The sequence below is a fragment of the Haliotis rufescens genome, unplaced genomic scaffold, assembly GCF_023055435.1.
Source record: "Haliotis rufescens isolate VD_foot unplaced genomic scaffold, xgHalRufe1.0.p SCAF_3, whole genome shotgun sequence".
Taxonomy (NCBI): domain Eukaryota; kingdom Metazoa; phylum Mollusca; class Gastropoda; order Lepetellida; family Haliotidae; genus Haliotis; species Haliotis rufescens.
Window position 1 is genome coordinate 18204956 of NW_025964001.1, and position 14122 is coordinate 18219077.

Sequence of the window (14122 nt, forward strand, 5' to 3'; positions counted from 1 at the left end):
TTAGACTAACATCTAGTCTCTGAAATAAACATATTTTACAGAAAAAAACAAGACTCATTTCTAGACTTGCCAAATTTTATAGACTTACATGGGCTGTATTGGATATATTTGTTTCAGGTTCTGTATGACAGACTATTGTTCTTTGAACAAGCTTCCAAACCCAACCGGAAGTGCTAAAATGCACCTTTCGTTTCTAAGCTTTTATTTATTCCAGGGAGAAGAAATTTAAATCTAAGATACCAGGGTGCCCTTTTAAGAGACAGAGGCGCTTATTGGGGACTGGCGTCTTCTAAATATCCGGCGCTTATTAGAGGAAATACTGTATATAGAATTGACATATCGCAGCAATATCGCAGCTTTGGACACCTGAAATGGGCTTCACACCTGCACATATAGAAAAGTTGAGTCAATAAAATATGTTAATTTGTGCATAGGTGCGAAATTTAGTGGAGAAAATCCATGATTTTCTTTCCGGTATGTGGTCTCTGCTCTAAGTATTGTTTATGTACGGGTACAGATTGACATAAGAATTCCAACAGACAGATGTCTATGATTTTTTTTTTTACAAAACATGCATATGAGAGTTCATCCCCCACACAAAAAGAAACAGTCTCTCTCGCAGTCCCTGAACCATATTATTTTCTCTCATGCGCAGCGCTAACAGTGTAATGATATGGCACTAAATGAAGCAAGTCTAGATTTTCCACATGTTTTAAAGCTTCCATCTCAGTCTCTTTTTCAATTTAAATATAGTTTCTATCAAAATTATATGTTCATAGGCTGAGCGAAAGTCAACATTCAGTCGACTCGTTCGCGCGAGCCTTATCTTCAGTACATACACGTCACGTGACTGTCACGTGTCCTTTTCTCCCGGTAGCGTTTCGAGGGGTTGGATTCACATCGTCATTGTCAAGAAATCAAGGCCCGTTCATCACGAATAGTCAGCAAGTTGGTATTTCCATGCACCATAAGATAGTTTATATATAGGGCGTTGGTACTCTGTGATTGTTATCTCGAAAACTGTAAGTTCGACACTGGACCTGTCGGCGTCTTCAAAAGAACGATCAGCTAGTATGGAACACTGTCCGCGTCATAAATCTACATCCCCAAATTGTATTTAATCATTACGTATAAAAAGTGTTATGGCACATAATTTGGAATTTTACTTTAAACCAAGAGTAATCAATTTATGTTATTAATTGTCAAACTTCAAATATTGTTTTAGTGTAAGAGTGAATATTATCCTACCCAATATTTCATCCCCGGGATGAAATTCTCTAGAATATATAGTGTCAGGATGATTCTCCCTAGTGAATTTGAACCCATACCAGTGTGTCTAATCCTATCCTATTTTATAATATTTAGGTAGGATATAATTTATCATTGCTTACATTAGCTCCTCCGGTCAATATTTTCGCTTGCTTGACTGCCATATTTAAACATGGTCCTTATTTAAGGATCTCTAGTCTCAATCACAGGACTTTTTAGCGAAATTCAACCATAATCATGATCACAACTACTAGGGCTGGCCCAAAACCTTATCTTTATTCACACATATAAACATCAGAGTGAGTGAGTTGGGTTTAACGCTGCTTTTAACAGTATTCCAGTTATATCACGGCGTGTCAGCTTAATGTGGGAGGAAAGCCCGAAGTGATGCAGGTCTCAGACGTTTACCACATCGGTGAAACCCACGAGCACGGGTATGGTGCTGACAAACCTAGAAACATAATCGGGGCGAACCGGGATTCAAACCCACAATCATAGGTTTCTGGCGTGCCCAAGGGACGCAACTCTGCACAGCGAATCGCGGCACCTTAGACGACTGGGCCACCCATGCCCCCTATAAACGTCAGAAGGAAGGCATGCATTGTCAGAAAGAAATGCGAATGTTAGTGACTTATGGTGTAACCATGGAGTTACAGTAAGTTTTGTCATAAACAATATATCGAGTTCGGGTGGACCTGTGTGTACCCGGGTCCTACCCGATTACCTGAGTTACCCGTCTCAGACATATGATGACTGGTTGTTTGTATTGGCATGTGCGGTGCTTCCTGGGTGTTATAAAGATTATATAGCATGGTGGTTACAGGTTTAAAAAAAAACAAGCTATAAGTAATGGCGTTGAAATAACTAGGGAATACTGATGAAAAAAACAGAATAAAGTGCATGAAGATATTTTATTAACTGCCAGTGCTGGTAGGCAAGTTATAGGGTGCCACAGGTCACTGTGTAGAGTTGTGTCCCATGGTGATATGCCAGGATCCTATTTTCATGGGGTTTAACAAGGATTTGCCCTGATTATGATCCTTGGTATAACAGCTTGAGCTTGAGTTTGCCCAAGTGGTAAACATCACCAGTTTGCCCAAGTGGTAAACATCACCAGTTTGCCCAAGTGGTAAACATCACCAGTTTGCCAAAGTGGTAAACATCACCAGTTTGCCAAAGTGGTAAACATCACCAGTTTGCCCAAGTGGTAAACATCACCAGTTTGCCCTAGTGGTAAACATCACCAGTTTGCCCTAGTGGTAAACATCACCAGTTTGCCCAAGTGGTAAACATCACCAGTTTGCCCTAGTGGTAAACATCACTTTCCGTTATCCTCAATCAAATTAAGCTGACATGCAGTGGTTTAACTGAAAACTGTTCAAAGCAACTTTAAAACCCATCTCACTTGATCACTGTATGCAACATAATAACTTATTGAAGTTTATGTCTAAAAATCATGTAATTTTAAGACATCAATACATAATCAGAATTAATCATAGTGAGTAATAGTGAGGGAGGGAAGGAGTGAGACTGGATGAGTATGATTTTACACTATTTTAGCAATATTCCAGCAATATCACGATGGATGACACCAGAAATGGGCTTCACATTTTGTGCCTACGTGAAAATTTGAACCTGGGCCTGTTGCGTGACGAGCAAATGCTTTAACCACTAGCTACCCCACTTCCCCTTAACACACAGTAATAGAATTCAAAACATAAAGCTAAAATGTAGGTCATTACCAATCTGATGTCCAGATAATCATAACCATTATATTAATGTTTGTTTGTTTGTTGTATAAAGCCGCATTTAGCAATATTCCAGTTATATGACAACGGTTTGTAAATAATTGAGTCTGGACCAGACAATCCAGTAAAGGACATCATGAGCATCGATCCACAAAATTGGGATACGATGACATGCATAAACCAAGTCAGCAAGTCTGACCACCCGATCCCAATAGTCACCTATTACGGCAAGCTTGGGTTGCTGAAGACCTATTCCTCCCCGGATCTTCATGGGTCATTATATTAATGAAAATGTATATATAGTTCATGTAAACAAGAATGAACTGGATCATTTATTTTGTTGTCGATAAGTTCCAGCCGAAGTTGCAATGTTAAAATATGCTGTTTATGATCAGGTTCAAGAGGTATGGCGGAGAAATGGGCAGAAAGATTGCTGGAATATTCCTCGGGGGCCACAGCCATGTTGTGTCTCGCTGTGGGTCATGAGGTCGGCATCTTCAAGGTCATGTCTGATGCTGAAGACAGTCTAACATCTCAAGACATTGCTGACAAGGCCAATCTCAAAGAAAGGCAGGTATTCTCTAATCATATTTTATATACCGGTACTAATATTTCATTGAGGGGTGAAACGATACAACAAGGTCACGATACGATAGGTGTCACGATACATGAGTCATGATACGATACGTATTGCGATATGCATATTTACGTCGAATCGCTTGAAGTGTTCTTGACAATGGATATTTCAAAGCAGGTCCCAAGAAAAAAGGTAGCTGTAGACACATGCTCGTCTTGGCTATTTTTGTGATATTTGACTGACAAAAATATTGGGGTCTTTATACGAGTAATAAGTAAGTGTGTCGTCTTGTATCGATACAGAAGTGTATTATTTATTTATTAAAGGGGCACTGATCTAACGGAATTCCCCGGACTGGTTGTTGCCTTTGTTATTGTTTTTTCCCAGTGAGTACCCGGATGATACGCAACGCAACTGAGCGTGACCAGAGACTGGGCTACTGTCTGCAAGGACAGCTAAATAAACTTGGAGGGTGGAGGCAATATTTGTTTTACGCATTTTTGCATAAACACTGATTGGTTAACCGGGATCTATAAAGATTTCGACAAAGGGCGCATGTTAATTAATTTCTTCAACCTAAACAAACAGACAAAAAGAACGGCGGAGCTCATTGGATGTCGTCATTTGGAAATACCTCAGATGGTTATAGTTTAATACTAAAAAAAAGTATCCATGCAGTGAAAGCATTTTCGGATTTCGGATTGCGTCGATAATACGATATCTACTCCCTTGTTGTCATCCACGTTTTCTCGTATAACCCCTACACTTGTGTATTTGTCGTCATTCACTTGATGCTCAGTTAATGAATTTATTACAGGTACAATTAGTGGTAGCACCACTTAGATTACCTGACAAAGGTTCCCATTTGGCATTTATTGTGTCTGGGGTAATTATTCAATCTAAATCCAGGTTTGAAGTGAGGTGAAATATGTGTTATGTAATATGCACATGGCAGACCAGCAAGAGGTGAATGATCAGTTGATTTACTTTTTTTTGTAAATAAACGGATCGTTCCTAGTCATCAAAGGATTAACAGAAAATACGTTGATTGATTAATCACTGTTATTTTGCACAGGGGATATGTCAAAAGTGAGTGTTTACATGTCTAGGTTTACTAAAACAAAGGGAATACACTCATATCATGGCGTGAAGTGCCGATGTAAAAACAACATACTTTGTTCAAAGGGTTAACTGATAATACGTTGATTGATTGATCATTGTTATCTATCACTCAATGGATTTTTTTAGGAACTGTGGAAGTTATGAAAATAGTTGTCATGTGGGCTTTCTCAGCTGACCCTTACCTGAAACAATCCAAGTGATCAGTTGAGAAACGGACACGGGTTAAAATATCCCCAAACGATATATATTTTTTAAAATATGTGATTGTTACAGAGACACGTGACATCGAATAAGTTTTTTTTGTACAGCTGCAGACGAGTGGCATATTGTTCCTTTGTGTGGATATTCATGGATACATTCCTCGAACAAGGAAGCTGCCTATATTTATACACATAAATTTGGTAGGTTGTAATTATGGTATTTGCATTTTGTTTTCCTTCATTTGCTGTAACATTGAACCGATTCGTCCTTGTTTCTCTTCGTCTTGGTTGGGAAACTCTTCAATGCGCGATAGACGTTGTTTTCACAGGCCTTTTCCTTTGTAAGCGTGTATATATTACCGTCAATTTGTAAAACGTGATTCTCTCAGGCAATTTATAAAATGTGTAAATATTTCAGTCATTTTGACTAAAAAATCTGTCCAGATTCATTAAGACGATTAAAAGGGCCTACAAACATCACAACTGATTATTATGTAGGATTAGAAGCCAAACAACATAGAAATGTACTTTTCAACGTAACATTTTCAGTCTCTTGGTGATGACATTAAACATAAAAATGTTTGGAATTCGTTATCATAATAATACAGATGGAAATGTTTTTCAGTCACTTTGTAAAATAACTGAATATTTAGGCGTTTAATAAATTTGAAAATGTTACACATTTTGACAGTAAAAAATACACACACTATATAAAAGCAATGCTCAGGTGAAATATTTACTTTGTGTTGCAAGTCAAAATAGTGTAAACGAAAACCGCAAAATTACCAAGCAAGTGTCTTATCAAAACTTCGTCACCTTTACCGATGCTACCCACAAAGATACCTACATTTCCTTATTATCTCGAAAACTGTATTTCATTTTGTTGATCAATGTGACCATACGCCCTTATTACTACCCATACAAGTGACTAATGCGCTTACGAATGGCGCAGCAGAGGTCGCGAACTAGTCTAGATTTCTGCTATACATCCGGGTACTCACTGGGAAAAAAGAATAACAAAGGCAACAACCAGTCCCGGGGAATTGCGTTAGATCAGTGCCCCTTTAAGGTGTGAGACTTTATTTTCATTATTCCTGTTAAATAGAGCCATTTTGTACATATTGAAAATTGTATTTAAGTGTATCTCATGTAATGCTGTGGATGGGTTTTCGAGATATACATGAGTCAAGTATGGCCATGACAGATTAACTATATTTGTATGAAAAAATCAGGCGTTCTTTTACTTCTTTTGAGTAGTTTTTATCAATCATTGACTGCTTTTTTCGAACAAGCTCCATGCGTAGAGCTACAGGCAGAAAATTGGCACCAGTGGTGTACTGTCGCCCTTAAAACTATTCATTGTATACTAACCATCAGGCCTCAAAGTATATTATTTCCAAGGAGCCTTTGGCTCCTAACAATTGTTTTCAGGGAGCCGATGTGAAATTCAAGAAGCCATGTGAAAAAATAAGGAGCCAAACGTCAGGTTTATATATAGTCAGTAATGTGTAATACTGTTAAAGCATATCAAATATGTCTAACTGCAGCAATACCGATTCCTACCTTTGGTTTAACAAGCTTTGTTGTTAATTATGTTGTTGTAAGTAATTTACAAGATTATCGCTTTATTTTTTACCTCACAAGTCTCATGATGATTTTTAGATTTTTATAATGAAATTTTAGTTCAGTCAATTAGTTATTATTAATGAAGTATTATGCAGTTAGTGATATCGGGTCACTGGGTTGATTTTTTCCAAGTGTCCAAGTGGCGACTGCATAAATAATATTGGTCGCCAAGTGGAAATTTCAATCGGCATAGCGACCAAATTAGTTGCAACTTTGAGGCCTGACCATGGTCGACATGACAATGCCAGCGAGAAAACAGAAACGTGTGAATTTATAGAAAGACTTAAACCTGATTTATTTGGTATTTATTATTGCAGGTACGTGCGGGAGTGGTTGGGGTGTATGACAGCGTGTGAGGCTGTCGAGGTCACCGGCGACGACCCACCAAAGTACTACATCCCAGAGTCCCACAAACCGTTTCTGCAGACAATTGGGATTTCTTCAAGTCTGTTTGCAAACTACGCCACAAGATACGATGCTGTTAAGGCCTGTTTTCACAAAGATGGCCCCTCTGGTTAGTTTGTTTGATGTTTAACGCTGCACGCAGCAATATTCCAGCCATATTACGATGGCCTGTACAAAATTGAGTGGATGGCAACAAAGCGTATCGTTACAGCCCTAGACTTAATGATGGTTACATGTATACCGTAAATCCTTGAGGTTTTTTTTTTGCACCTGCCTTAAATACACACCAGCTCAAAATCTCTAATCATAGATATTCTGTAGAGGGGAATGTCCGAGTAACTCTCCATTCCTTAAAAATAATGGAGCAGAGGCCCCGCCGGGGCCGAAGCCTATTATTTTTAAGGAATGGAGAGTTATGAGGATATTCCCCTACTTAAAACTCATCCCTACTTTTACACTTTGACAAAATATTCTGTAGTTGAAAATATTTGAAAAATTCAAATGCTGCTTCAAGATAATGTACAGTTGACAAGCAACTCTCCATTCCTGAAAAATAATGGAGCGTTCAAACAATAGAATGACGTCACAGATGTGTTTTAATTAAGATTCTCAGTAAAGTGATATTGAAGTGAAAGCTGCTATCATACATGTTATATTTCAGTTACATGTGACCCGTGAAGATCGGGGTAGAGAATAGGTCCCCAGCAACCCATGCTTGCCATACAAGGCGACTATGCTTGTCGTAAGAGGCGACTAACTTGATCGGGTGGTCTGGGTCGCTGACTTGGTTGATGCATGTCATCGTATCCCAATTGCCTGGATCGATGTTCATGATATCAGTCACTGGATTGTCTGGTCCAGACTCGATTATTCACAGACCGCTGTCATATAGCTGGAATATTGCTGAGTGCGGCGTTAAACAACAAACCAACCAACCAACCAACCAACCAACCAATTACATGTCCCATCTTATGGACAATTAAAAGTGTACACATTTTTTATTTTTCATTTCACAGACCCACCGTCCCTCTTAACAAGCAGCTGGAAAAGAAATAAATTAAATATAAAAAAGTTTTTTTTTCTGTCTCCAACTAGTTATATAGACCCTCTTTAACAATATAAAATGTATATAAATTCCATGTCTACATTGGTATCAGTGATTCAAGAAGCCAGCTAGAGTTTTAACTCTACGCCAGAATGACTTTCATAAATATATAAATAAATGATCGACATACCTATTTATATATATTTTTTATTTTGATAGGCTTTGTGTGGAAAAGCTGAAATAAATCTGTGAAACATACAATTAAAAAAGTGTGGCCTTATGGTAATTAAGAATTAGACATTGTGTGTAAGCATGTAAGACGTCTCAAGATGACCAGGTGTCTATTCAAGGATTTACAGTATATATATTGTGAAGCAATAGTCTGGATTGAAACAAAATGTATTCTTACAGCCCTAGATGTAATGATGGTAACATATATTTATCATCCAAAACTGGCTCCCACAGGAGATGAGATGAGATCAAGAGATATCTACACTGTAGATATCGCTGCAATGAAATTACATCACAATGCTTTGCAGACCATTGTGACGTCACTGGTTACCATGACGTCACAATCAAATGGCATCACTAATGGCTCTGCTACTGAAGCTGTTTGCAGTACTTTTTTCACTGAAGACACTGCTAATTACTGTCTACAAATTGAAAAAGTTTAAAGAATGGTGTTGGATGATAAATAAAATCTCACCTTTGTGTCTTTTGATATCAATTCTCTATATGTATATTTATATGAACTCCACTATATACAGGGAAAATGTGTGATTCAGGATGGAAATTAATGCTACAAACAAAGTGTATTGTTACTGCCTGGTTATATTGATTGTAACCATCTTAATCAATAATCCAAGGCGGTGGGGTAGCGTTCGCTCGTCATGCTGAAGACGCGGGTTTGATTCCACACATGGGTACAATGTGTGAAGCCTATTTCTGGTCTCTCTCCACACATACACCCGTGATGTTGCTGGAATATTTCTGAAATCGGTGTAAAACCATACTCACTCACTCCCTAAGCAATAATCCAAATGACATGAATTCTTGTTAAACTATAATTACGTTGCAGGTGTTGGCCATGAAAAGTTTCCAGGAATCTTCTCAGTGTTCAACGAGATGCGAGTTGTGTCCCAGAAGAAGAATATGGAGGATGAGCTACTACCTGCCATCAGCGAGCTCCTTCCTAAACTAGGTACACTATCATTAGTGGTGGGGCATCATTCCGAACACCTCTGTTTTGGGCAGTTATATGAAGTATGGTGGGAAAGACTGTCTGTTTTTGTTCATTCAGACCACATGCTTGCTGTAAAAGGTGACTATGCTTGTCATAAAAGGCGACTAATGGGATCGGGTGGTCAGGCTCGCTGACTTGGTTGATGCATGTCATCGATCCCAATTGCGTGGATAGATGCTCATGATGTCAATCACTGGATTGTCTGGTCCAGACTCGAATATTAACAGACCGCCATCATATAGCTGGAATATTGCTGAGTGCAGCGTTAAACAACAAACCAACCAACCAATCATTCAGACCATTTATGTGATTTAGTTGTAGAGGCAGACATGCTATCAGAGAACTATCGTAAGTTGGAGATTTTATGTGGAGTCGGTTAACTCTACATTGTGGCTTGGATGGTTGTATACCGGTACTATACTTGTATTCTGGTACTACCGGTACATGGATGGTAGGATGATATCCCCTCAGATGATCCATTGAGTCAGTGTAACCCATTGCAAGGGTGGAATTTCTTTTCATCTCTGGTCTTGACTTGATAACATTATGACTGCACACAATGTTTCATTTAGTGAGATATTCTATTTGCCAGGATCATGTGGCCAGATGCTCTGTTCAGGTTCAGGGCCAACCCCTGCTTGGGGGTTAAGGGAGTTGAAAGGAGTTTTTTAGCAGTTTTGATAAGAATGTTGAAACAGATTAGTTATCCACACACTTCTGATCCTGATTGGGGTTTTTTCAACACAAAGTCAAATAGATCGGTTTCCCTTGTATGTTCTTATGCCTTGCAGCAATTAAAACATTGTTATTAATGAACAAGATTTCTCAAAGTGATTGTGGGGGCATGATCTGGGACGAACTACACCCCATCAGTTTCAGCGTTTCAAATTTCATATTCCACTTGGGGAATGTTTCTAATGTGCCACAGTTTGCTGCGCAAAGTTTCATCATTTTGGCATGCAAGAAACCTGCAATCTTGGGTTTGAATCCCAGTTTGCCCTCAATTTGTATCTAGGTGTGTCAGCACCACACCCAGGCTCCTGAGTTTCAGCAAAGTGAACTTTGGGCTTTCCTCCCACATTAAGCTGGCACACCGTGATAGGACTGGAATACTGTTAAAAGCGGCGTTAAACCCAACTCACTCACTCACTCAGCAAAGTGGTAAGCGTCTATAACCTGCATCACTTCTGGTTTTTACTCTGATATCAAGCAGATATGCTGCAATATGACTTAAATACTGTTCACAAATGCGTTAAACCACCCACTCACCCACCCACTCACTCACTCACTCACTCACTCACTCACTCATATTCTACTCTCATTCATATATTATCCTGGTGAATCATGTAATTGACATTTTCAGAATCTGGAATAGACATAGCCGAAATAGGCTGTGGAACAGGCATTCTGTCTCGGAGTCTGGCCGAGAGGTTTCCAAACAGCCGTGTTCACGGCAGCGACATCTCTGATCAAGCTCTCAGCATGGCAAGGGAAGGTTCCGCTTCGAAGAACTTAGAAAATGTTACGTTTGAAAAGGTAGACATCTGTAACATTCCAGACACCATGGTGGCAAAGTTTGATTTGATCGTTTGTTTTGATGTCATCCATGACTTGAATGACCCAGAGAAGGCTTTGAAGGAGATACATCGTGCTCTGAAAGATGGGGGGTACTTCATTATGGCAGATATACACACAAAAAAGGAAAGAACGGACATTGTCGGAGATATGGGTGCGTGCTCACTGTACGGAATGAGCACCTTCCTGTGTCTCCCAGCAAGCCTTGAACAAAATGGCGGAATCGGACTTGGTGCTGCTTGGAGCAGGGAGCTGGCTGGGGAGCTGATTAAAAATGCTGGTTTAAAATTGATCAGAGTGAATCCTAGTAAACAGAGCTCATGTCTCTTCTATCATGTTTGTGTGAAAAACTGAAGATTTGGTATTTGTTTGAATATGCAGTAGAACATGATTATAGACTTTGGAGTGTTCTGTTGCCAATATAGGTGTAGGCTTATTTCATTGTCAGTTTATCACAATAGTCATTTTTTCATTATACAGAAAGACTTATTTTTGGATCCTCTTTCAGATTTGAAATCGAAATTGAGCATGTGAATGTGCACAGATGTGTTAATATATGGTCATGGTGGGACGATACATCAATTCATCCCTGGATCGTGATTTTTTACTTCTCGATACAAGTATCGATCACAGTCACACACAAAGTAAAAAGTATCGATTCTCACTTCAGTGTTTGCTTGAATAACTGTCACACTAAACACTAATTAGTGAAAATTAGCAGTGAAAACGTAAATATTTTCATCCATTGTGCCATACTTGACACTGCCAACTGTAAATTGTCAGTGTGCCAGGTATTTGGCAATCCTGTCTGAAAAAAATAGCTTCGGGACTACAGACAAGAGCACATGCAAGAATCATGATACGTATCGGATTGTGAGCAAGGTATCGTGATACATAGCGGATTGCACAGTTGGTGTATCGTCCCAGACCTAATGTCGACAATGACTTGTAGGAGTATTCATTGATCACTGCATAATATATTATTTAAAAAAAAAAGATGCTAAACATTTAGTCAAAATATAGTATATTTACACATATATTTTTGTTGTTGATTAGTTATTTGGATTACTTTCTGACAAGCAGTTTGTACCTCTACAAAATGAACTTTTAGCTTGTAGTGAATGAGATGGTTTATCATCATTTTGTACAGGTTTTAATGACAGTTACATGACTTATATGATGCAGATGGTGCACACTTGCCACATTGCACAGGCATAGTGGTGGCATACCAAGAACCTTCTCGGGGCGAATCTGCTCGTTTTTACATTATTAATAGATAAAGGTTGACCAACACAACTATTTATTATGTTTGATTCAACTGACCAAAGCTGATTGGTCAGCAAAATATGTAAACCATAAGTAAAACATGTGGACTTATTTGTGAAAGAAATCTGATTTTAACACACAATGATAATTAATTGGTAAATTTAGCATGGCTTGAAAGTATAAATAACCTGCAGTCCTCAGTGTATTTGTGCCCATGTGTTGTCATAAACATGATAAAGACATTCTTTTGGTTTTTCAGTAACCAAATTCAATTGGTGCCATTTTAGAATCAAAAGTTGAAAATACCATGAGCAGATGTCAGACCATGATGAGAATATATATCTTTTGTTAGATCAATGTTGTGTTTAGGTTGAAAAGATATCTGTCCCAAATTTATGACAGGTAGAAATGGTATCAAAGAATTATTCTAAATGTTAAATTACATGTATTGATAATAATACACTTTGTCTTCAAAACGTTTGTTTTCTATGTCATTTCGGTCTAGCATAAATACTTACAATTCTGCATCTTAAAAAGTAGGAAATAGAATACAGAATATACAACAGATTATTGCGATTTTGAAAAGTAATGTCTCCAGTGCACAAGATAACACAGGAGACCAGTAGCTCTTCTATCCAGATAACTGCAAACTATACAAATTTAACTGGTTGTTTGTTGAATCGACATGCGATTCTTATCAATGTTGAAACTATAATCAACTCATGGGAAGTGTCCTGCCACTTACATTGAAATATCAATAACACTGGAAACAGCGCTGCACAGGTTTTCTTGGCAAGTTGACAAACGTTTTGCATGTGTAAGTGTAAGCGCTGCAAATTAACCATTTGTAAGTATGTCAAACTTGAATCACAATTCCAACATCCACAAAAAGCTTCATTTAATGGTTTCTGTGAGTTGTGCGAATTGAAAACAACCACAACTGGTGAATGTGCATATTTTGAATATGTGGTCGAATTTCGAGATTTTATGTGTGCCTCAGATAGTTTTCCGGCAGGCAATATGACGACGGCCTGTAAACAATCGAGTCAAAGACCAGAGCAAACAGTGATTAACATGATTAATATTATGAGCAACTACCCGTGCCGCCAGGGTACGATGACACACAATCAACCATGCAAGGTCGGACCACAGGGGTTTGTATCATTCATTGGTTTATAATGCCAGTCTTGACCTTGAGCGTCCAGACGTACATCAGCATGCATTCATTCATTGGTTTATAACACCAGTCTTGACCTTGAGCGTCCAGACGTACATCAGCATGCATTCATTCATTGGTTTATAACGCCAGTCTTGACCTTGAGCGTCCAGACGTACATCAGCATGCATTCATTCATTGGTTTATAACACCAGTCTTGACCTTGAGCGTCCAGACGTACATCAGCATGCATTCATTCATTGGTTTATAACGCCAGTCTTGACCTTGAGCGTCCAGACGTACAGCAGCATGCATTCATTCATTGGTTTATAACGCCAGTCTTGACCTTGAGCGTCCAGACGTACATCAGCATGCATTCATTCATTGGTTTATAACACCAGTCTTGACCTTGAGCGTCCAGACGTACATCAGCATGCATTCATTCATTGGTTTATAACGCCAGTCTTGACCTTGAGCGTCCAGACGTACAGCAGCATGCATTCATTCATTGGTTTATAACGCCAGTCTTGACCTTGAGCGTCCAAACGTACAGCAGCATGCATTCATTCATTAGTTTCTAACACCAGTCTTGACCTTGAGCGTCCAAACGTACAGCAGCATGCATTCATTCATTGGTTTATAACACCAGTCTTGACCTTGAGCGTCCAAACGTACAGCAGCATGCATTCATTCATTGGTTTATAACACCAGTCTTGACCTTGAGCGTCCAAACGTACAGCAGCATGCATTCATTCATTGGTTTATAACACCAGCCTTGACCTTGAACGCCCAAACGTACAGCAGCATGCATTCAATCATTGGTTTATAACACCAGCCTTGACCTTGAACGTCCAGACGTACATCAGCCTGCATTCATTCATTGGTTTATA

The 14122-nt window shown here is 38.8% G+C and overlaps 1 protein-coding gene across 1 annotated transcript; it reads left to right on the forward strand.

Annotated features, from left to right (window-relative positions):
* Positions 1-851: 851 nt before the first annotated feature.
* Positions 852-12494, forward strand: LOC124137029 (uncharacterized S-adenosylmethionine-dependent methyltransferase Rv2258c-like). Its single transcript, XM_046503127.2, has 5 exons — positions 852-948; positions 3413-3587; positions 6860-7056; positions 9071-9193; positions 10599-12494. The coding sequence occupies exons 2-5, from the start codon at positions 3424-3426 to the stop codon at positions 11162-11164; spliced, it is 1050 nt and encodes a 349-aa protein (XP_046359083.2). The 5' UTR covers positions 852-948; positions 3413-3423; the 3' UTR covers positions 11165-12494.
* The last annotated feature ends 1628 nt before the right edge of the window (positions 12495-14122 follow it).

Coding starts and splice junctions, on each gene's coding strand:
- LOC124137029 (XM_046503127.2), top strand. CDS start 3,424: ATGGCGGAGAAATGGGCAGAAAGATTGCTGGAATATTCCTCGGGGGCC. Junction 3,588..6,859: donor AAGGCCAATCTCAAAGAAAG/GCAGGTATTCTC, acceptor TTATTATTGCAG/GTACGTGCGGGAGTGGTTGG. Junction 9,194..10,598: donor CGAGCTCCTTCCTAAACTAG/GTACACTATCAT, acceptor TGACATTTTCAG/AATCTGGAATAGACATAGCC.